This window comes from Quercus robur, chromosome 7, assembly GCF_932294415.1.
Source record: "Quercus robur chromosome 7, dhQueRobu3.1, whole genome shotgun sequence".
Taxonomy (NCBI): domain Eukaryota; kingdom Viridiplantae; phylum Streptophyta; class Magnoliopsida; order Fagales; family Fagaceae; genus Quercus; species Quercus robur.
Window position 1 is genome coordinate 23,522,300 of NC_065540.1, and position 24,607 is coordinate 23,546,906.

At 36.9% G+C, this 24,607-nt stretch overlaps 2 protein-coding genes across 5 annotated transcripts in view; one reads left to right on the forward strand and one right to left on the reverse strand.

The window, feature by feature from the left end:
* LOC126692830 (lipid phosphate phosphatase delta) overlaps positions 1-7,570 on the forward strand; it is a 57,065-nt gene extending 49,495 nt beyond the window's left edge. Inside the window, exons 2-9 of one of the 4 annotated variants that reach the window (XM_050388618.1) lie at positions 3,534-3,623; positions 3,759-3,854; positions 3,957-4,031; positions 4,141-4,271; positions 4,840-4,943; positions 5,032-5,160; positions 5,867-5,982; positions 7,037-7,570. In XM_050388618.1, the coding sequence (XP_050244575.1) occupies positions 3,534-3,623; positions 3,759-3,854; positions 3,957-4,031; positions 4,141-4,271; positions 4,840-4,943; positions 5,032-5,160; positions 5,867-5,982; positions 7,037-7,438 (1,143 nt within the window). In that variant the 3' untranslated portion in view covers positions 7,439-7,570. Of the gene's footprint in view, positions 1-3,329; positions 3,624-3,758; positions 3,855-3,956; positions 4,032-4,140; positions 4,272-4,839; positions 4,944-5,031; positions 5,161-5,866; positions 5,983-7,036 lie in introns of those variants that run through there. The other 3 variants (XM_050388617.1, XM_050388616.1, XM_050388619.1) reach the window with 3 other exon arrangements.
* A 1,108-nt stretch (positions 7,571-8,678) lies between these two features.
* Positions 8,679-24,370, reverse strand: LOC126692836 (serine/threonine-protein phosphatase PP2A-4 catalytic subunit). Its single transcript, XM_050388635.1, has 11 exons — positions 24,070-24,370; positions 23,882-23,938; positions 23,101-23,184; positions 22,096-22,167; positions 11,722-11,793; positions 11,298-11,338; positions 10,243-10,309; positions 9,678-9,869; positions 9,431-9,520; positions 9,237-9,344; positions 8,679-9,122 (listed from the first exon to the last, which is right to left on the reverse strand). The coding sequence occupies exons 1-11, from the start codon at positions 24,160-24,162 to the stop codon at positions 9,057-9,059; spliced, it is 942 nt and encodes a 313-aa protein (XP_050244592.1). The 5' UTR covers positions 24,163-24,370; the 3' UTR covers positions 8,679-9,056.
* Positions 24,371-24,607: the final 237 nt, after the last annotated feature.

Below are 24,607 nucleotides of genomic sequence, written 5' to 3' on the forward strand. Positions count from 1 at the left end.
GTTTTCACAAATGTTGCCCACTTTGGATATATGCCATCAGCAAGGTAATATCCCATTGTGTAGTCATGACCATTGATTGAGTAATGTACTGTAGGAGCACGTCCTTCAACAAGTTCATTAAATACATAAGATCATTCTAACACATTAATATCATTATTTGACCCAGGTAACCCAAAAAATGCATGCCATATTCAAAGATCATATGATGCTACTACCTCCAAAATAATAGTAGGCTTACGAATATGACCACAATATTGACATTTCCATGCAGATGGACAATTTTTCCACTTCCAATGCATGCAATCAATTGAACCTAACATACCTGGAAAACCTCGGCGTTCGCCGTGAGCTAACAGTCTAGCAATGTCTTCATTATTTGGCTTTCTCAAGTATTCCTCAGAGAAAGCATCAATTATTGCAGTAACAAATTTTTTCAAACTTTCTAATGCAGTAGTTTCTCCAATCCGCACATATTCATCTATCCAATCACCCAATACTCCATACGCAAGCATTCTAAGTGCAGCAGTTATCTTTTGTAATGAAGATAAACCAAGTTTTTTGGCACTATTTCTTTTTTGGACAAAGAAAAAGTCATGAGCTTCTACCTTAGATTGAATACGGAGAAAAAGAGAACGCTTCATTCGAAATCTCCTACGAAATAAAGCAGGTGGATATATTGGTGTGGGAGCAAAATAATCAAGAAAAAGCCTCTCATGGCCTACCAAATAATTACGTCGGATAGAACGACAACGTTTAGGTTGTGATGTCGATTGAATTATAAAATGTAAATAATTATAAAATGTCGATTGAATTATAATACTTTGCATGGCATATCTATAACTTTATTAACTCATCATAAAAGAAGTGCATGAATTTGACAATCCGAAGTTTTTTATTTGGCTCATGACCTTGGCAATTAAGAGTAATTTTATGACCATAAATTTTTTACCACATTTTTTTTACCATAATTTTGACTGTGAATGATTAATCATTACTTGCATATAGACTAATTACTTTTACTTCACCAATCAAACTTTGCCACATTACAATTGTGGCAAAAAATTGTGAAAATTTTTGTCATCCTAGACTTTTTTGACAACTAAATGAAAACATCACGGTTTGAGTGACAATTTGAGTGGGATCATCAAATACCCTATTCGGAATTCAAAACTATTAATAATTTTAAAAAACTGTGAATAATTAGGTTATGTTTTATTAAACATCTTGAGTGGACAAAAATTGGTCAAATATATACAACTTACACAAAGTCTAATCCCAAAAATAAAAATTAAATTAAATTAAAGCCACTTAACACGAAAGTCTCCAAGGACGAATTTAGAAACACTTATGACTCTGATCATATGTGACCGTAAAAGGGACGTCCACTTTTTATTTGAATACATTTTTTTGACTTGATACCTCTACTTGAATTATTTTATTTTCCTTTTAAAAAACACATATTTTGTCATGGGGGGTTTGTACATAAACAGACACGCTAGCAATAACTTGTTATTCACTCTTCATTTAGATACGTAAAAAGTGAAGGGGGAAGTGGATTCCAACAAATGAGACCACAAAAAAAATATTATTATTGTTGATTTATCACTTGAATTTCAATATATTATTTTGCCATTAAGTTGAATTATGAAAGAGTTTAGATTTTTTTTTTTATATATATATATAATTGAGAATTTAAGATGCAACTGCCTTCTTTCTTCTTTTTTCCTTTTAATCACAACAGCTTCTTCTTCTTTTTTCCTAATGCAACAACAACTTATGTTTAAATATTATAAAATAAAAATATTTATAAATAGCTAAAAATGCAATAAAAATTTTATTATAGTTTTATAAATGAATGTCATAAGAATGTGATTCATGCCATTTAAAAATACAAGTTAGGTATAAAAATTTATTATATCCTTAACATCATGAATAATTTTGCAGGTAAATTATGCTCTATCCCCATAAACTATACCACCGTTTACACTTACCTCCCGAACAACAAGAATGCACAATCACTCCCCTAAACTAATGCATGTGCAACACTTTGCACCCTACTATCTTTTTTTCTTCTTCTTCTTCTTCTTTTTTTTTTTTATTTTTTTTTATAGGAAGCTCATCAACTTTATTCATTAACTAAAATAAAAGATACATCATAAGATAACGCATGTGTTAATGAACGTTGTTCCTTTTCAATCCACATAACAGAATTGTTTATATCAGACAAGTGTTTTGCTAACAGGTGTGTCAAGAGTTGCCTTAGTGACCCATATGTGAAATTGCAACATACTGTAATAAGTGTAGGGAACTAAGAATACCATAATAGATTAGATTATTTTGCACCCTACTTTCTATTTGGCGATTAAGTTAGACAAAAAAAGTCTTGTAAGTCATGTAAGTTGTATGTGACTTTGTCATCCAATTTAACTGCCAAATAGATAGTAGGAATGCAAAGTGTTACATGAATATTAGCTTAGGGGGTTAATCATGTCTTCTTATGGTTAAGTGGTAAGTGTAAAAGGATTATAGCTTAGGGGATAAAGTGCAATCTAATTTTTCACAAACATATGAATTTTTTTAAGGCAAAAATGCAAAATGCACATTTTTTATGTTTAACCATAATTCATTCAAATCCTCTAACTTTGATTGCATTCAATTGATTCATTTAAAATTTAAGTTTATTCAATTAAGACCTCTCCATCAACTTCCCTTAATTTTTTTTTTTTTTTTTAATCTGGAATACATTTTTCAATAATTAATTGAATTTTTTATTTTAATAAATTTGAAGAAATTTTTTTTTTGAACACTTAACTACATTTAACAAAATTTGACAAAGAGACTTTAATTGAATAAACTTGAAACTTAAAGAACTTAATTGAACAAAGATAAAGTTAAATAACTCAAATAAATTTTGGTCAAACTTTTTTTTATATGAAAATTTTTTGTCAAATTTAGATGGTGTAATTTTTATTTTATTTTTCCCTAAATACGATATAACTTTTTTTTTGGTTAAAAAATACGAAATAACTACCATCACATGCAAGCGTCCACTTTGCCTTTACTTTTTCTTTTTGTTATTATAAATTTTTGCTTTTTTTTGTTTTTTTGGTAACGTAGAATGTTCTTCACCGCGTAGCTTGCACTGTGACACCGTCTGCGCCAACCAGAAGCCAACGAAGCCAAAAGCACCAAGTTCCAACCTACCAAAAATCATCACCCCTGAAAAACCCACCCCACACACACACACACACACACAAAAAAAAAAGAAAAAAAAAAAAAGGACTATTTTGAATTTTCAGCAATATATAACACAATAATAATAAAATATAAAACCGAGGAGAGGACCATAGTCTTAGTCTAAGCCAGCCAGTTGTTTCCTTTTCTATTTTCACTATATTTCCTTTGTTCTGCGTCTCTTCTATTCTTCGATTTCGATTCCTCTTCTAAAGAGAGAGAGAGAAATGGAAAACATAGCTGTGTGGCAGGGGGCAACTCTAGGTGGAATTGTGGCATGGATTTTAATATCATCATACCTCAACGTCACCCGCAAGCTTCGATCTTTCCTGCAACCTTGGGTGGCTCACCATGTCATCGCTGGGACTCCTCTCATCTTCCAGATCCAGGTTTCATTCAACTTTTGAAACTACAAACGAAAACCCAGATCATCATTCTTGTTCAATTGTCTGTATATATATGTTTTTTTGCTTTTCATTGGAGTTAACTTTTTTTTTTTTGGGGTTTTTTTTTTTTTTTTTCAGAAATACCAGCATTGGTTTTTTGATGCTTTGTTCTCTGGGTTGTCCTGTGTTGTTTCTGTGCCCTTTTACACTGCCTTTCTCCCTTTGCTATTCTGGGTATGTTCTGTCTCTCTATAATGTGGATAATGGGCTTTAGAGCTATTGTATTTATCAGCATTTTAATGATTCAAACTGATTGGCTTTTGGGTAATATTGTAGAGTGGCCATGGCAGATTGGCTAGGCAAATGACCCTTTTGATGGCCTTTTGTGATTATTTAGGAAACACTATAAAGGTATCTACTTTTTCTCTTGGTGTTTTATTCCAAGCTTCTCATTTGTTTCTGCTGGTTTGGTGCTTTGTTAGTAATTAAGGTATGTATCTATGTTGTTTGTGTTTGACAGGATATGGTATCAGCTCCCAGACCCAGTTCACCACCTGTTAGGAGAATAACTGCTACAAAAGATGAGGAAGATAATGCATTGGAATATGGATTGCCCTCTTCTCACACTCTTAACACAGTTTGCTTATCTGGGTACATCTTTGCTCCTCATTTCCCATTTCTTATCCGAAATATTCATGGTGTAGCCAGTTAGGAAAATTTAGCGGGTGTTCGAGTAGGTTCTCTTTTTAGAGGAGATTTGGAGCATAGCCCTGACAATATACTTTGAGGTGAAATGGTTACAAAATTTATTGAAGCTAATTATGGTAGCCTCACTCGCTAATGAGGCATGAAATGTTACAAAAGATATTTCCAGAGGCTTAAAAATCATGCTTCATGAGTTAAGTCCAATGGTTTTCACACATCATTTTAAAACTTTCACTTTTCTAGGCTAATCATCGTATTAGCAGTGAATTAGCATCAATCAATTAATAAAGTAAATAGGATATTTTCTTGTTTTTATTATATTGTTACCTGTTAACCATTATAGGTCTTCAACATCAGTTATAATAATCCCCAAAGCATGCATGCATTTATTTACAACAGTTGGATCCTTGATTTGTAATTGGACAAGTGGAGAGCTTTTCTTTTTGCCTTTGTATTTTAGAACCTTGTCTTTGTATACTAACTGTAGAGTCCTCCTTGAACTGGGGGTTTTCAGGTACCTTTTGCACTATATCTTGTCTTATATTCAATATGAAGATGTCTCCATGAAATTTGTTGGGCTTGCCCTTGTTTGCTTGTTTGTGAGCCTCATTGGTTTTGGTAAGTTTACTTTTCTTTTAGAAGCTGTTGGAAGCCTTTGTAGTGTATCGTTGCTTATCCTTAAACTGTAATTTGATTTAAATGCTAGGAAGAATTTACCTTGGAATGCACAGTTTGATCGATATCATAGGTGGTCTTGGCATTGGATTGGTGATCCTTGCATTTTGGCTTACGGTTCATAAACATGTCGACAATTTTATTGTTTCAGGACAAAATGGTAAGCATACTTTTTTTGGTTTTTTTTTTTTTTTTTATAAGGATAGTATATTTTTATTGATACTTGATAGTTTACAAATTTTGGATAGTTGAAAAGCAAAAGGACCTAGGATTTGAAAAACTTCATAAAGGTAAGAACTAGCTAAGCAGCCTTAGGATAGGTTTCAAGGTGATGTAAATTCCTACAACGACCCAGCAGTTTTGAAAGTTCCAAGCATGGAAAAGGGAGGTATGCCACCACGTGCTCTGCCATATGTCAGAAAAAGGAGCTATGAAACTAACAATACTAAGACCAGGACCAGAATTTAGCCTGATAGGGGACAATGCTTCGAATGTGGCATCTTAGATAGTGTGGCACCAAGTCTATAGAAGTTCCCATATAGGATTTTTTCTTCCTCATCAAATAGTAATGAGACATGGATTGAGAAACAGGGGACACATGGAGACCTCATAGTTACAAAACTAGAATTAGATTTGTGGTGCTCAAAATTTGTGTTATCAAAATTGCTATCCCACAATTGGTTCTGATAAATCAGAAAGTTGAAACATACGTCTGGGAAGTTCTGTTGGAAAACTAGATATTTTGTTTCATAGAAGCTAACTTCATGAAGATTTCAGAATTAAAACAATATATTGACTTTGAAATTTAAAACTCAGGCAACTTGGGTTTGTATTTTCTCTTAGTGCACACTTTGTTTAAAATGCAGTTACATCCTTTTGGGCTGCCCTAAGCATCCTGTTGTTCTTTGCTTATCCAACTCCTGAGCTTCCAACACCAAGCTTTGAGTACCACACAGCCTTTAATGGTGTTGCATTTGGAATTGTAAGCAATCTTTACCCATTTAAGAATAAGATTAAATTAATGCTGTGTTTGATTTTCAACTTCTTTTTGTAATAGGAAGTAAATATGCTCTTTTTCAATATATTACCGTTTTTTGGATAGGACAAGACTTAAACCCTTAGTTATTATTTAGTGAAGTCTGATGAAGATAAACAACTAAGATCATGTCGTTACTGGGTAACTAGTATATTTCCTTATAAAAAGTGGATAATAAATCAATGAGGGTAAAATGCTCCGACACCCCTTGAACTTTTATTTCAGCTAATGTAGTACATAAACTTTAGAACTGTAACAAATAGGTTCTCTTAACTATTTCTTTTTTCTTTTGGATAATGACGCTTTAAAATTAAAAACTGAGGAACAACAAGTCTATTACAAACAAGCCTGGCTTTATCAATAGGCAGCAGATCAACCACCACAGGCGGTGAGTCATACAAAAAGAGGTAGTCTGATATAGGATCAGCTCCCATCCTAGCTAATTTGTCAACACAGCTGTTAGCTTCCCTATACACATGCGCCATAGAGTTAGTGAATGTCTTCATCAGGTCCCTACAATCAGTTAATAGAGGTTCTTTTGCCAAAATTAATACATAAATTTTGGTACTATAACAAATAGACGAACTAAAGTTTTTATGTTGTTGCAGTAGGACCTGTTCATTTTCACCTTTTTTTTTTTTTTTAATGAATGTGGTGCAAAAGAGATTTTTTTAATAAATAAAAATAAAAAAAACTTGCTACTGTATCAAAGTTTATGTACTAAATTAGCTCAAACAAAAGTTTAGAGGGTGTAAATGCAACTACCCCAAAGTTCAAGGGGTATTAGGGCATTTTTCCCAACAACTGACTGTTTTGTATTTGACATAAATGTAATCTTATTAAGCGTGAATTTCTGATTCTTTTATAGAAATGTCATATACTGTATATAAAAGGAAAAGACAAGGAAATTGCTATCAAATTAATGTAAAATGTGAGTATTCTTCCCAAAAATTTGTGCTTTAACAATCATGAATTAAAATATCAATTTAATTGTGTTCAGGTATCTGGGATCCAGCAAACATACCATCAGTTTCACCATGAAGCCGTTGCGCGCATATTCACCCCACAGCTCACAATATCAAACTTTGTGGGACGAATGCTGGTTGGAATACCAACAATACTTCTTGTGAAGTTCTGTAGCAAGGCTCTAGCGAAATGGATTCTACCTGTTGTATCAAACACGCTGGGCATCCCAATTAAATCAACCAACTACATTCCAACTCTGAATGGAAATGGGAAAAAATCAGATGAGAGTAAACAATCTGGTTATATCCAAAGGCTGTTTTTTTCTCAACAGGGTTCATTTGATGTCGATACGGGTATAAGGTTTATTCAATATGCAGGCCTTGCATGGTCGGTGGTAGACCTTGTTCCTTCTCTTTTCTCTCACCTGAGCTTGTAATTCTTAGTTCTTGTAAAATAGTACTACGCTATTAGCTAGTTTCAACGGGCGTATGCTATATGTTATCATATATTTTGATTAGTGAGAACCATTCATTTTTTGCTCTATTTATGTATATCATAAATTTTACTACGTTCTTAGCTAGTTTCAACGGGCATATGCTAATGTTATTTATGCATATAATATATTTTGATTAGTGAAAATCTAATTATAAAAGCTGTGTAAACATTTGAATTTCCTTACAATTTGTTACAGAAACAGGTATCTATTTATAAAATTCCCTGCGAGTTTATTGGCTAAGACTGCTTATCGGAAATTTAAGATGTTCGATGTCTTATAAAACATCAAATTTTTCTTGCAACCCCAAATACTTTAGTGACTTTCTAGTCAACTTTGGTAATATCATTCTGAAAGGACTGCGCTCATAAAGTGAGGCTGGTCAACTGGATTTTCACGAACACATGGATTTCAAGAGCCTTGTAGCACATAGTGGAATGATGAGCTAGATCATGTATTCTACAGAAGGAACATGCATTGGTGCAAATGGCTATATTGGACTGGCACTCCCACCAGTGGGAGAGAATTTTTTTAAGCTTCCTGTGCTCTATATACTAGATGAGCAGGGTTATCAACAAAAAAAAAAAAAAAAGATGAGCAGGTAAACATCATGCTTCTTTGGCACTACCCTTAAAGCGAACATTTCCAATACTCCATGAGAAGATAGTTATGCATCACTTACCCAAAAATTAAATTAGTACAGAAGAACATCCATGAGAAACGTTGCAGCGGATGAGTTCACTAGCGCAAGAAGGCCGTGTGCGTGCGTTGTGTGAAAGATAACAAATTCCGTGGTCAGAGATTCAAGAAAATTTATGTGGAATGAACAATGGTCAAGATTATATCATGGCTTTGACCTCAAACAGGAACGATGCATGCAAACCCATTTTTGCTAAAGCCAATTAAATTAGTCTGCATGACACCACACCCCCAATCTCCAGGCCTCAAAAAAAAAAATCCTCTTTTGTCCTCCGAAGTTCAAAATTCAGAACATGTTATGAAAATGAACACTATTAAATTTTAAATAGCAAAATGTCCAGGCACCACAATGCAATCATTCTTGCCAAAAAAGAAAAGAACAAAAAAAAAAATCCACATTTCTGCTAGAAATAATAACCCCCCCCCCCCCCCACTTTTTTCTTTTTTTTCTCCTCCCAAGTTACAAATTCAGAACAAGTTATCAAAATGGAAACTAGTAGACTTTGAATTGAGAAAAGCAAAATTGTCTTGTCACCACTACAGCCAATCATTCTTGGAAACCAAAAAAAAAAAAAAAAGTTTACTGACGCTTCTAGTAGAAATAATACATTTCGCGCTCCATGCTGTCAGCTAGGCAATCTCTGACAGGAAATCCAGCAAGGTTTAAAGTGCAAGACAAAATCAGTGAGCATTTTACCTGCCTATAATACATCTTACTGGGCTCCCACAACCACCACCAGAAAAGCATGGCAAGGAAGAAGTCATAAATTTTATATCCCCCACACAAGGGTGCAGAGCAGAGTAATGAGAATATCTAGTTTGGTAAGGAACCGGTTATCATTATGACACAAAGACAGCTGTTTTATAGGAAATAATCAGGTGTTCTGCGGGTAACATCTGGTTCTCCTCTCCTAGGAGCTGGCTCAAACTGCAACAACAGACAACTCAAGTAAATGCAAGTACTAGATGCATCCAACAACAAACTATATGCATCAATTATTATTGGTAGCATACATCATGTGGAAGAGAGAGAGAGAGAGACCTGAATGAACGTGTGGCTTCTGCAGTCATCAACTTCCAATATAGAAGCCATGTTCCCACAGCGATAACAATAATTGGGTGCACTAAATATAGTAACCACCTTTTGTTCCTATTCCAACAAAGAATAATATATCAATATACTTTACCCCATAATACTAAACAAGAAAGCCAAAAATCTGTGAGAATGATAATTACATGGGCCCAGTTAAATCCATCCATAACCAGTTGATGAGCTCTAGCAATCAACTTTAGGTTGTTTGTATGGTTGAATTGTTCAGATATATCCTGTGAGAAGAACGTGAATATTAAATCAAAGAAAATAGAGGAGACCACAGGACCATTAAAACTTCAAAGAGTAGCATTTTTAATAGATAAATAGAGAAAACACACACACACACACACACATATATATATATATAGAGAGAGAGAGAGAGAGAGTTACCTGTCCAAAAGTATACCCAGCACCACGAGGTGAAATACCCCAACCACACCGGTCATCTGGGTCAGACCATAACAAATCACACATGGGTCCTTCATGAGGAACCTCTTGAACACGATCAAAATTCCTTACGTTGTCGAGGGTTTCAATTGAAGGTGACAGCCCACCATGCAGACAAAAAATTTCTGACTCAACCTAAAAACAAGACAATAGGACATGTACATTTATGATACCAATCAACAATCAAAATCCTTTTACCATCATTTTCCCTTCAATTATTAAGCAAGCCATATTGGAAAATTATGCACCATTCACTTTATTGTAGAAGTGAGTATAAGAATGATTGTATTATTACCCCAGAAAATGGATAGCCAAGAGCCAGCAGTCAGCTAAGAGCCTAGAAAAAACTCCCCCCAACCCTTTCCCCTTCCTAACACCCTCTCTCTCTCATAATATGTATTAGGGATTCAGTTAATAGGCAAATGCCTCCCCACTTTTTAGTCCTTTTAGTATGCAAATGTACTTGCATTAAATAATAGCAAGAACTAATTGGAAAGAATTTACTAACCAAGGCAGTCAATGGGAAATAGTCAAAAAGGTCTGTAAAGATCTTCCACACATTAGCATTGCCATACCTGTAAATTATCATCAGGAAGGAAGAAAAAATGAAACAAAAGAGAATTATCACCAATTTGCAAGAGGAGAAAGAACCAAATACATTTTTCTACACAGGTGCATATTAGCATGTCAACCACACATTTTAGTCAAGTTGACTTTTTTTGTTTTTTAATAATGTATTTTATTGCAAAAAGCTACCTCGTGTATGAAAAAACACAAGGTGGTCTAAAGAATAGGTCAAGAAATACATGCAAACGAAAGTGAAGCACTAAACTCTGAGAGCACTAATATCACTCAACCCCAAGACATTCCACCAGTCTCCAATTGCCGATTACCGGCTAAACTTCTCCCTTTTTTATTATATATATGTGTGTGCGCATGCGCGCACATATGCGTGTTTTGAAGATAAGAAAATGTGGAATAAGTAGTAGAAAAAATGTGCTTTCCATAGCATTTTCAGAAATGCAACCAAACTATTGAAATTGTTTTTTGGAGATTTTTAGAAACGCAACCAAACACTTGAAAATATTTTTTTTTCCAAAACAATCGGAAAATAAAAGTACACGCTTTCCACCATTTTCAATGAAAAAATCATACTTGCTGAAAACAATGCCAATACATCCAAATTGGAAGCTCGCATGTCCATCAATCTAAAAATCCTTTGAAATTCCCACTGAGTGGTGCCATGGGATTTGCACAGATTAGTATTCTATCCAGCAAGGGTACGTACCATGAGTATTGTCGAATCATCCAGTTCAGAAACTCTGTATTAGGATTATCCAAGATACAGTACTAAAGAGCAAAAGAGAAAGATTTTCCGTACACCACAAGTTTCATATTAGAAAAAAGTTTTCAACTCTGTATAAGCATCAATGATGAGGAATTTAAATTTAAATTTAAATGTCATTTAATACTCCATAAGTATAAAAATAAATTACTCTTAATGAAAGTTACCATATATTATTTCAATTAGGACGAGACCAAGGTAATGTACAGAAAACTCACTTTCGCAAACATTCATCATAAAATCCATAAACCTGAGTAATCTGCCAAAAAGAAAAACAAAAGAGAAAAAGAAATAATTAGCTCAAGATTCGCTGTAGCATTCACCAGAACACAGTTCACAGGGTAAAAATTATTCTATTATAACATGCTGAATAACACTAAATTATCAGAATAATAGAATCTATTGGACAAAAAAGACCACTCAATATTTAAATAAGATATTCTATATGATAACAAATTATGAAAGATTAGTTACTTTGATTCAGATCATTTCTCCAAAGTATATGTATGATCTTTGTAACAGAAACAAACAATATTATTCTCACAGCCATCAGCATGCAAGCCTCATCACAGTTGTTGAAAACAGAAGGAAACATGTCATAAAAAATGAAAAAAAGAAGATAGCAGAACTGCAGAAGTATACCTGACGACTTTCATGGTTTCCTCTAAGAATAGTAATCCGCTGAGAATAACGCACTTTCAGGGCCACCAAGAGCTGGATAGATTAACAATTTAGTATCACCACAAAAATACCATGGGTCACCCCAAGAAAGCATACACTTAACAGATAAATGAGCTCTAGCTCAAAGGAGTAACACTACATCCCAAGAATGGTGAACTAAAAGCAGATACTCTCTAATCCAAAATTCCAAATTCAAGACAAATCTAGTAGGATAAATGCCTCTCAGTATTGCTTGAAAAGGTGAATCCCTAACATTTTGAAAGTGCCAACCCACACTATGAGAAGGGAAACAGCTTCAAAATGCCAAAGGATGATCTCACTTTTTTTTTTGATAAGTAATCAGAGAATTAATGAGTAAATAAGGAAGAGTACAAGTTGTTCATGATGATGAACAACAAGAAAAAGATAAAACAAAGAGCAAAAAAAGAGGGTAATCAGGAAACTAATCTAAAAGAAAACATAAACTCAGAGAGAGAAGAATAATCAATAAAACCCCAATAACGAGACCACTCAAAAAGATTACGCATAAAACCTTTAACTCATCCAACGTTTTCTCATTGTCCTCAAAGGAGTGACGATTTCGTTCCAACCAAACAATCCACATTAAGCACCCTAGAATCAAATTCCAAATGTTCAAATTATGCTTCCCAAGCCACTGATGCCAACAAGATAACAATCCTGCCACCGATCTTGGCATAACCCAATGTATACCAAAAGCTTGAAGCATAAAAGTCCATAAGGTATGTGTAACAAGACAATGAAGAAGAAGGTGGTCCATCGACTCCCCATCCCAACAACACAGACAATGCCGATTTGCCAAAGGGTGGCCCCAAAACATGAGATTATCCAAAGTGAGAATCCGATCATGAGCAGCTGTCCACAAAAAGAAAGCCACTCGCTTGGGAACCTTTAGTTTCCAAACACCATTCCCAGGAAACAAAGAATTCGGAGTACCCCGAATCGCATGGTAGTAAGACCGGATGTCAAACTTACCATCACTTTTGACACACCAACAAAGTGTATCTCTCCTATCACCCCAAGGAATACGAGTTTGGATAAACTGAAGTAGAGAAAAAGATGCAACTAGCTCCCAGTCTTCAAAAGCTCTATAAAACCTTAAATCCCACACTCTAACAATACCCCCTTCCGGAATCCACAAAACCTCAGAGATACAAGCATCCTTGGCACCTGAACACACATTGAGCTCAGGATAGAGATCTTTTAGGGTACTATCACCAATCCACCTATCATGCTAGAAGCGGATACGAGTGCCTTCACCCACTACAAAAGATAGATTCTTAGAGAAGCTCTCCTACCCTTCATGAATGCTTCTCCAAAGGCCACATCCATGAGTCCTCCTGCAAACTTTAGTACTCCACCCTCCTTGACCCTTGCCATATTTTGTGGAGATAACTCTCTGCCAAAGATGGGTAACTTTATGACCATACATCCACAGTCATTTCCCTAATAAAACTTGATTACACGACACCACACTTCTTATCCCCAAACCAGCCAATTCAATGGGTAAACACACCTTTTCCCAAACCACAAAAAGATATTTGAAACTCCCTTCAGAAGACCCCCAAAGAAAATTACTCTGAATACTTTCCAATCTAGCAGCCACAGCTTTAGGAATAGTAAAAAGAGATAAAAAGTACATTGGAAGACTTGAGAGAGTACTCTTCAGTAATGTGAACCTACCACCCTTAGATAAATAGAGACACTTCTAACCCGATAGTTTCTTCTCCATCTTCTCCAAAATAGGATTCCAAATCGAAGCTGTCTTAAAAGAAGTTCCCAACGGCATCCCCAAATATTTCATAGGCAAACTACCCACTCTACAATGTAGAGCCAAAATAGGATTCCAAATCGAAGCAATCTTAAAAGAAGTTCTCAACGGCATCCCCAAATATTTCATAGGCAAATTGCCCATTCTACAATGTAGAATATTAGCTAGTGCATCTAGATTATTCACCTCCCCAATAAGGACAATCTCACTTTTCCCAACATTGACCTTCAAACCCGTAAAAACCTGAAAACAAGACAACGCCAACCTTATGGACAACATTTGTTCCCAAAAACATCACAAAATAAGATAGCGTCATCAGCAAACAACAAATGGGAAATATGCACACCAACAGAATTCACTGCTCACACACGAAAACCCAGAATTAGATTACTATCCTTTGTCTTCCTCAAAAGTCTGTTTAAAACCTCCATTATCAAGAGAAACAAAAGCAGGGATAATCAGTCACCTTGTCTCAGCCCACGAGAGCTTCCGAAAAAACCTTCAAGGAATCCATTTACCAGGATTGAAAAGCGGACAGAAGTAACACAAGCCTTAATCCACCCCCTCCATTTCAACCCAAAACCCATCCGGCCCAACAGATAAAACAAGGCCTCCCAATTCACAAGGTTGTATGCTTTTTCAATATCTAGATTGCAAACGACAACCAGTAATCAGCTCTTCAACCTACTATCTAGGCATTCATTTGCAATGAGCACTGAATCCAGAATCTGCCTTCCGCCAACAAACGAATTTTGAGTCTTAGAGATGAGATTATCCAAAACCACCCTCAACCTGTTAGCCAACACCTTGGACAGCAGCTTGTACACACTAACCACCAAACTGATAGGGCGAAAGTCCTTAATGTTAACGAAATTACACTTCTTAGGAATTAAAGTGAGAAACGAAGCATTCATAAACCATTCAAACATAGAGTGCCAATGAATATAATCAAAAAAAATCCATGACATCCTTTTCCACAACATTCCAACATTTGTGAAAAAAAGCCATGGTGAAACCATCAAGACCAAGGGCTTTATCACCCTCCTCTTATTTGCATATTTGTAGATAAGTCAGAACTCCTAGAGGCCTGGCTAACTCGAATTAGTCACAAAACTTGTGTTTGTCCTCTGTTGTTATGGGGGGTTCAATTTTCTTTTTCGTTGAATCTAAGACTTTCGAATTCTCAGTCGAGGAGGGAGGTACGTATTTCATGTTACGCATTTTTGAGCGAAGTCTGGATTCTCTCCAATCAGTTTTCATGGGCAGAGAAAGCGCTAAGTGTTTGCTAGCTATTGTGGAGGATCTAATGTCTACTAAAACTCCCGGTAACTTTGCACGAACCTTTAGGGATAATGAGAAAGTTTTTATTTTGCAATTGAGTTCCAATTCACACGGCAGTTTTTTAATGATCTCGGAACTCATCCATGGCCGTCGGAAAGGACTTCTCGTGGTCCCAGAAGGAAAAGCTAGTAGTGGGTGGCGAGGTTTTGGATTTCATCTAAGGAAAGCAATTGCACCTGGGACACTTGCAACCAAACAGCCTTTTATCTCTGTCCTGAAACCGAGAGTGGAGAATCACAAAACTTTTTTGCTGGCAGCGGCGGAGGGTGATCGGAGAGAGGGTAGTGGTAGCAGAAAAGGAAAGCAATTAATGCCGAAGTTTCAAATTTCAACCGAATCAATTTTGAGCAATAAGAGCCACGATATACGCGATTTGAATGCTGGGAAGAAACAAGCTATATCTAAGGCTGAATTGTCGGTTGAGATTATAGAGAGCAACAGCTGTATCAATAACTCACCTTTAACATTGGATGTTGGCCTGAGATTGGAGCGTGGGCCAGATGGTGAGTGGGAGGTAATGTGGTCCAAAGTCAAGGAAGTGGGCCGCATAGAAAAACCCAAAGACAAAAACTTTAAGCCCGTTAGCCATTTTAAACCCACAGCTCCCTTCAATGCAAAGCCCAAACTTAATCCCAAGCCCATCAAAATCTAGAGGCCCAAACCAAAACAAACACTTCAAAACGGCGAGACTCACCCACGTAACTTGACTTCTGCTTCGAAGAGCTCAGTCAGCGATCCTCGCAGAGGCGTTGTGGACTCTACCTCTGAACTTCCTCAAGCTGACTCCCAAAGCTTGTTGAGGCTAGCCCAGTCGATGAAAGCCTCCGACGGTGCCGGTATTGACTTTATCGGCGCCGATGAGCCCGATAATGAGATTCTCGGCTCCGATGAGTCCGATACAACTTTTCTCAGTTCCGATGAGTCCGATGAGTTAGCAAACATCTCCAACAATGAAGAGAAATTGCACCAAGACATCCGTTTGATACTTCAGGAGAATTCCGGCAATGTTAGCAAGAAATGGGGGAATTCAGAACAGTGGGTGCTTGAACTTCGAGATGGAAGAAGAGTGGCGGTTCCGATTCAAATTTCTCTGCCTCCAGGTGAAGTCACAGAGGTATTGGAAGAGCAAACCCAATTGGCCTTGGTCCCCTTGGAAGTGTTCAGATGTTGTGGAGGTGTCATCAGCCCAAGTTGATGAGAATGAAGTACTTGTGGAGGATTGGGTCTCAGACACTTCAGAGTCTTCTGAGCTACCTAATGTAGAGGGTTTGTCGCCTCTAAGTGTGGAACCACTGGCCTTTTCTCTACCCTTGGCAATAGAAGGGCAGGAAGTGTTGGGTGTGGAGAATCCAGTGAGGGGAGAAGCTTACTCTGAGTGGGTCCAAAGCAGATTTAAAGGGTTTGATAACTTCCTGGGCACGTCCCTAAAAGGTTTGGAAAATCAAGCGGCCACCTTTTTATTGGCTATTGAGGCTGAATTACACCGTAGGGCTGCTTTGGAAAAAAAAGCACGTGATTTGAAGAGTTCTGGAGTGAAAGGTATTAGAGAGCTGAAGGGTCTATTCAGCTCGATTAATTATGGTTCTACTTTAACTAGGCGCAGTGGTATTAATAAGGAGCGGGCTCTCTCTGTTCCTAAATGAATCTGAAGATGATTTCCTGGAATGTTAGAGGATTGAATGAGGCTGGGAAGAGACTACAGATTCGTAATTTGTTGCGTGCATGGAGACCTGATATTGTCTGTTTGCAGGAGACTAAACTTGAATGGATTACTAGAAGAGTAGTCAGAAGTATATGGAGTTGTCCATATGTAGACTGGTTGTACTTGGGTTCAGAAGGTGCTTCTGGAGGTATTGTATTGATGTGGGATCGGAGGGCAATGGAAAAGGTGGAAGAAGCAGTTGGGCGCTTTTCTGTTTCATGCAGATTTAAAAACATAGACGATCAATTTGAGTGGGCTTTTACAGGTTTATATGGGCCAAATTCAAACAAGAGGCGTAGGAAGGTGTGGGAGGAACTGACAAGGCTGATTAGCTGGTGGGATGTGCCATGTTGCCTAGGAGGTGACTTTAATATAATTCGTTTTCCATTGGAGAGATTAGGGGCTACAACTAGTACTCGGGCTATGTATGAATTTTCAGATTTTATCTCTCTTCATGGGCTGATGAATATACCTATGGAAGGAGGCCTTTATACTTGGTCCAACAATTCCTCTGCCTCTAGAATTGACCTGTTTCTTCTCTCCACTTTTGGCGGATCATTTCACTCTATTTGCACAGAGAAGGTTGTCTAAGATACTTTCAGACCACTACCCAATTCTGTTGGAAGGGGGGAGTCATCGGAGAGGTAGAACTCCTTTTCGTTTTGAAAATATGTGGTTGAAGGCGGAAAATTTTGTTGATAAAGTGAAAACTTGGTGGGCATCCTATTTGTTTCAAGGCAACCCGAGTTTTATACTAGCTAAGAAGTTGGCAGCCTTGAAGTTGGACCTAAAAAAATGGAATGAAACGGAGTTTGGCAATGTCACTTTAAAGAAACAGCTGTTATGGAACAAATTGAATGACTTGGATGTTAGAGAGCAGACTCAACCTTTAATAGCTGAGGAGAAGTTAGAACAAGTTAATCTCCGTACCGAGATTGAAAAGCTTACTCTTGTAGAAGAAATTAGTTGGAGGCAGAAGTCTAGGATGCTACACTTGAGGGAGGGGGACGCAAGTACAAAATTTTTTCATAGAATGGCTAATTCCAATAGAAGAAATAATGGTATTGAGAGCCTTATGGTTGATGGAACCTTGTCTTCTAATCAAGGTATGATTACTGATTGTATTACTCAATTCTTTATGAATTTATACTCAGAGCAGCAAGTTGTTCGACCTTTTCCAGAAGTCTTGGTATTTCCTAGGATATCCGATGATAATGCTGATTGGTTAGATAGACCCTTTGAGGAGGCAAAAATTTTTGATGTCATACAGAATTTTAATGGTGACAAAGCTCCTGGACCTGATGGGTTTCCAATGGCCTTCTTCCAAGCATGTTGGGGTATTCTCAAAACTGATCTTATGGCTGTATTTCACCATTTTTTTGCTAAAGGTCAGTTTGAGAAAAGCTTAAATGCGACGTTCATCACTCTCATCCCTAAAAAAAATCCAGCAATTGAAGTCAAGGATTTTCGCCCCATTAGTCTTGTTGGGGGGGTTTATAAAATCATTGCTAAGGTCTTAGCCACCAGACTTCGCACAGTCATGGAAGATATAATTTCTCCTTCTCAAAATGCATTTGTGAGGAACAGGCAGATTCTTGACCCTGTGCTTATTGCTAACGAACGCCTCGACAGTAGAGTGAAAACTAGTTTGCCAGGGATACTTTGCAAATTAGATGTTGAGAAGGCTTTTGATCATGTCAACTGGGGTTTTCTTATGCAGTTACTAGAACGGAGTGGATTCTCTACTAAATGGAGGCAGTGGATTTTTTTTGTATATCTACTGTTCGATTCTCTATATTGATAAATGGCACTCCTTGTGGGTTTTTTGAGAGCTCCAGGGGGTTGAGACAAGGTGACCCATTGTCCCCTTTGTTGCTTGTCTTGGTGATGGAAGCCCTTGGGAGAATGTTGGATAAGGCTGTCCATGATGGTCACATGTCAGGCTTTGATGTGGGTCATTTATAGGGAAGATCTTTGGAGGTGTCCCATTTGCTCTTTGCGGACGACACTTTAATTTTTTGTGATGCTGATTTGGATCAGGTTTTGTTTCTCCGTATGATTCTCATTTGGTTTGAGGCGGTTTCTGGTCTGAAGATAAATTTGGGCAAGTCAGAGCTGGTTCCTATTGGTATGGTGCATAATCTTGACTTATTGTTGAATGTCCTTGGTTGTAAACAAGGTACCCTTCCAATGAAATATTTAGGCCTTCCTTTGGGAGCTAAATGTAAGGATAAGTCAATTTGGAACCCAATTCTGGAGAAGATAGAACGGAGATTAGTAGGATGGAAACATTTGTACTTATCCAAGGGAGGTAGAGTCACTTTAATTAAAAGCACTTTATCTAACTTACCCACATATTTTCTATCTTTATTTCCTATTCCTGCTTCTGTGGCTAACAGAATTGAGAAACTTCAGAGGGATTTTTTATGAGGTGGCATTGGTGATGAACCAAAATTCCATTTGGTCAAATGGGCTACTGTTTGCACTCCCATTGCTTCGGGTGGTTTGGGGATAAGAAAGGTAAGACTTTTTAATGAAGCTCTGCTTGGGAAGTGGCTATGGAGATTTGGGATGGAGAGGGCTGCTCTTTGGAGGCAAGTGATAGCCGTGAAATATGGTTGTGAATGGGGTAGTTGGTGTACTAGGCCTACTAACGGTCCATATGGTGTTGGCTTGTGGAAAAATATTAGTCGGGGATGGCCTACTTTCTCTCGACACATTCTATATGAGATTGGGGATGGGTCTAGGGTGAAATTTTGGCAAGAACGTTGGTGTGGTGAAACTTCTCTTGCAATCAGCTATCCTGAATTGTTTAGATTCTACCGAGATCAAGAGGTTAGTGTGGCTGAGGTTATGAAGTTCGATAACGGAATCCTGTTTTGGGATGTAAGTTTCTTTAGGAGTGTGCATGCTCGAGAACTAGAGGCACTGGCCAGTTTCATGGATACCATATATGGTGTGTCAGTTAGAGGGCTTGGTGAGGATAAAATGTGCTGGAAATCTGTTAGAGAGAAGGGCTTCACGGTTAGGGATTATTACAATCTCTTAGTGGGCCCTAATGACTATTGTTTTCCTTGGAAAAGCATTTGGAAGCAGAAGATTCCTTCTCGAGTAGCTTTCTTTGTTTGGACTGTTGCTTTAGGGAAATGCTTAACGATTGACAATCTATGAAGAAGGAAGGTTTGGATATTAGACTGGTGCTACATGTGCAAGTGTAATGGGGAATCGGTTGATCATCTTTTTCTTCATTGTACGGTTGCAATGGATATGTGGGCTATGGTGTTCGGGTTGTTTGGAGTGAGTTGGGTTATGCCGCAATATGTAGTGGGGCTTCTAGCATGTTGGCAAGGCAGTTTTGGCCATCATCGAAATGGGTATATATGGCTTATGGTTCCCCATTGCTTATTGTGGTGCCTTTGGAGGGAGAGAAATAGTCGGTGCTTTGAAGATAAGGATAGATCCATATCAGATTTGAAGCTATTTTTCTTTAGAACATTAATAGATTGGTTGGCTGCATTGCCGAACCAATCCTTTCCATCCTTTCTTGATTTCTTAGATTCTTGTAATTTTTGTTCTTGATTGTTTAACCCCTTGTACACTCCCTGTGTACTAAGGTGTTCCATTTTTTTGAGATCAATAAACTTTTACTCATCAAAAAAAAAAAAATCTCCCTCAAAACCTAGATGACTTCCTCCTTCGTGAACTCCTCTAAGGACAACCTCTCATCCTCTTCAATACATGCAAAATCTAACCCATCCACAGAAGGGTGCCCCACCTCAGTTTCCTCATACAACCCTTGATAGAAGAGAACTAACTGAGAGCGCACATCAGACTCATCCTCATAAAGAACACCATCCACCTCGATCCTCTTAATTTGATTAGCCTTTTTATGTGAGTTTGCTAATCTATGAAAGAAACGAGTATTATTATCTCCCTCCTTCACATACAAGGCCCGAGACTTGTCTCCAGGAAATCTCCTCAAGAGAAGCCAACTATTTTGTGTCTCCTTTGAGTTGAATACGACGAATCTATTCCTCATTCGATAGACCCACCAACTCCTCTCTAGCATCTAAACCCATCAGTTCAGTCAACAAATTCTTCTTTCTAAAAGCCAAATCACCAAACTCCTCCCTGTTCCACTTTTTTAAATCTGCTTTCAAAGCCTTCAATTTTTGTGCCAAAATAAAACTTGAAGAGCCCGCAAAACTGTGCCCATTCCATCATTGCTGAACTCTATCAACAAAACCCTCAACTTTCAACCACATATTTTCAAATTTAAAGGCACTTTGACCACGTCAAACAACACCAGCTTCCAACAAAAGCGGGCAGTGGTCTGAAATATCACGAGGAAGCACCTGTTGGGATACATTCTCAAAATGTTCCTCCCAATCTAGAGAAACCAAAGCCTTGTCAATTCTTGACACAGAGGGAAGACCAAAATCTCTAAACCAAGTGAAGGAAGCCCCCTCTAAAGGTAAATCAACTAAAGAATTACTCTCTATAAAATCCGAGAATGCAAACATAGCAGGGCTAAAAGACTCACAGCCAACCCTTTCACTTGGGTACCTGATAATATTGAAATCACCTACTTTCTTTCTGTCAAGACCTACTCTCCTTGGCGTACTAGAATATAGTACTCCATGCATAGAATCATCATATCCCACTTCCCGATCATTAAAATGTCTATTAAACTTGACGTTCCAATTCTTCTCACTCCTTTCAATTCTACATTCCAAGTACGAAGATATTGAAGCGTCTTTGTCAACTGCAAAGAAGTATAAACCTGGGTACTGCTACTTCAAAGATTGATCCTCACACCACCTATCATGCAAAAACTTCACTCGATCACCAAACCCCACATTGAAGTGCACGTTGCTGAAAAAAATCTATCCCACCCCGCTCTAATGCTATTCCTTAAGCTACAATTATGAGTTCTTAGCACTTGCTTCATAGTCCAACTTCCCCCATCCCCCCCTACCTTATTGCTATGATCCATTTCCACAAATGAGTCCTTATGGCACATTTAAGCTGTACTGTTTCTACACTTCAAAATATATTGGAAGAAATTCCTAGTATCACAATAACAAGAAACACCTATCAGGAAAGGGGGGGAAAAAAAAAAAGGAGTCCTTATAGCACAGTTAAGCTGTACTGTTTTAACACTTAAAAAATATATTGGAAGAAGCACCTTAGTAATTATAGTAAGCCCTAATATTTTTATTAATACCAACCACAATAATAAGAAACAACTATCAAAAAAACGTAAATAACAAGAAAAATTAACAAAAATGTAGAAGTACCAAGCTTGTTACAACTTACAACACAAACAACTATATCATGGCCAACTTGTGCTCTGCACTTGACATTGCATACAAAAATATGGTAACCAGAACCCAACTCTAAAACATTAAATGATGGTACCAATACTTGAAGCCATTTCAAATCTGATTTTTTTTTCGTGATAGGAAAATTATAATGCCATTTCTTTATTCAACTTACATACCGTCACAGTTTCAACAGAATAATACCCACGGTCCACATAATCTCCCATAAAGAGGTAGTTTGTATCTGGACACTGTCAATGAAACAAATAACCGTATAATTTAGTTCTAATCTTAATAAGAAGGAAGATTCAGAGGAAATTTGGAAAAAACATATTATTCAAAAATAAATAATAATAACAAGTTAACAACAAACATAATGATTCAATGTTAATTTAGAATGCCATGAAAGAGCCATGCAAACTAGTCTTGCTGAGCTTGTTTTAAATTGGGAAATGTAACATCACTCAAATAAAAACATAGAATACATTTAGAAATGAAGGAACAAAGGAAAAGATTTTCATTTTGAAGAATTTTACAATTTTGAAATGATATAATATAAACCAAATTCAGTTAAAACTGCACTGACTTGGCTTTAGTCATGAGTGCACTTTCTAATTAAATAAAGTTAATAGACCATTAACACACAAAAAGAAAATGATTGAAATAGAACCCATTTCTACAAAGTTGAGTGAGATATTTATTATTTACTAAAAAAAGGTCATACGTAGTGCACAAATCTCCCACTTTTGTGGGGTTTGGGAGAGATAATAGGTGGGCAGGCTTCCCCTCCTCCCCATTTTTTTTTTTTTTTTTTTTGTTTTTTGGGAGAGGCTGAGTCCCGAACTCAAACCCGCGACCTATTGATTTGGTGGAAGGCACTTGCCATTGTACCAAGGCCCTAACTTCTATTTATTATTCTACTAATACCAACTTTATATTTCCAAGGAAAACAAAAGGTTTATATAGATAAGCAGAATAATCGCAATGAACTGAACTAAAGTCCATGGTGCAGTGATATAGATGAGTAGTTCCCTAACTACTGGCAATGTACTCTACAATACCTCTGGAGCACTTCATCCTTCAAAAGCATTTCTGACAGGTCTCAATTAGTTAAATTAGACATTCCCCAGCTGAAACAGAAGAGTTGAATAAAAAAAATTATATGTCATGGCCAGAACTAATACCTTCCCTCCAATTCGAAAAAGTTCAGCAAGATCATGAAACTGCCCATGAATATCGCCACAAATTGTAACAGGGCTTTTCACAGGCTGTGATACAAGAAAAATATAAAAATATAATCAATGTTTAACTCCTATAAGATAAGTAATATGACAGATTACAAGAAGAATCAAATCACAATACATACTAGCAAATAAACAAATCGTACATAGAACTCAAAAAACAAATTTCTATTGTTCATTATATAAATTCCTTCAAAAGAAAGCTTGATTCCCAAAATCATCAACAACCCATTGCAGGATAGTTACTAATTCAAAAGAATAGTAAGTCTTTCATCTTCTCTTTTAAAAATAAATAAATAAAAAATTCCTTCATTTGTCTTTCTCAAGGTTAGCTAGAAAGCCAACATTCCCAACCTATTCAAGCACCCATAATTTTAAGAATCTGAGTTTCCAATTTATCACCACAACAAGGAGAAGAATATCCTAATTATATGAAATACCAATGAGCCTTTCATTCTCTATATCAAAAAATCTTTCTTTTTTCCTTCATTTGTCTTCGTCAAGGTTAGCTAGAAAGACAGACAATATTCCCAACTGATTCAAGCACCCATAATCTAAGAATCTGAGTTTCCACTATATAATCATATCAACGAGGAAAGCACCCTAATTATATGAAATACCAATGGAACAGAAGCTAAGACTAACATATTCAACAACAAAAGTGGATTCAAATGACAGAAACAAAAGTTGAAAATTTTGGAAAAACAAGGATAGCCGTTGCTACCTGGACATTGCTTTCTTCCATTAGTATCTCCTTAGCCTTCTCACACAAAGCTCTAACCTGAAGCAAAGCCAGTACAGATTTACAATAAGCTGTAATTCGTTATCGCTCGCCTCGTGTTTTCTCGGCAACCAAACAGATCCTAAATTTATTTTCCATTTCAGAAAAATAAGAATTTGATAGAATGGAACCTGTTGCTCTGAGAGTGGCTTGCACTCCATGAGCTGAGCGATCTGCTCGTCGAGATCGTTGCTCGATTCCGATGGCAACGAATTGACGCCCATCTTGCTCTTGATTCGAAATCGGACCAGGTGAAGATTATAGGGGAAAACCTTAACCCTAGAATTGAGATTTTCTCTCTCCTGTCCTTGCTCGCTCTCTCTCTCTCTCTCTCTCTCTCTCTCGCTCTCTGCTCCTGCAGATGCAGTAAGAGTCGAAATGGGAAAGCGCGTGGAGGAAGAAATGTGTGAGCGCGTAGCACTCGCCTTATACGGTAGAACAGGCTTCTTCTTTTTTTTTCTTTTTCTTTTTTTAAATCTCAAATTATAATTTCAAGTTTGGGATATTTTAGCTTCTAACTTTAACGATTTAATTGAGAGTGCTTCTGTTAATAGCAAGTATTGGAGTGATATTATCTCACGTGTTTGTTAATCCAACTAAAATCATGTGTTTGTTTAAAATTAACTCTTAAATAAAATAATTCATTGCATATGGATTTCACTATTTTAT

Excerpts from the sequence above, each read along its gene's own strand:
- LOC126692836 (XM_050388635.1), bottom strand. The coding sequence starts at position 24,162 with ATGGGCGTCAATTCGTTGCCATCGGAATCGAGCAACGATCTCGACGAG. Across the intron at positions 10,310-11,297 it reads TATGATGAATGTTTGCGAAA|GTATGGCAATGCTAATGTGT; the intron begins GTGAGTTTTCTG and ends GATAATTTACAG. Across the intron at positions 9,521-9,677 it reads CTGGGTATACTTTTGGACAG|GATATATCTGAACAATTCAA; the intron begins GTAACTCTCTCT and ends TTCTTCTCACAG.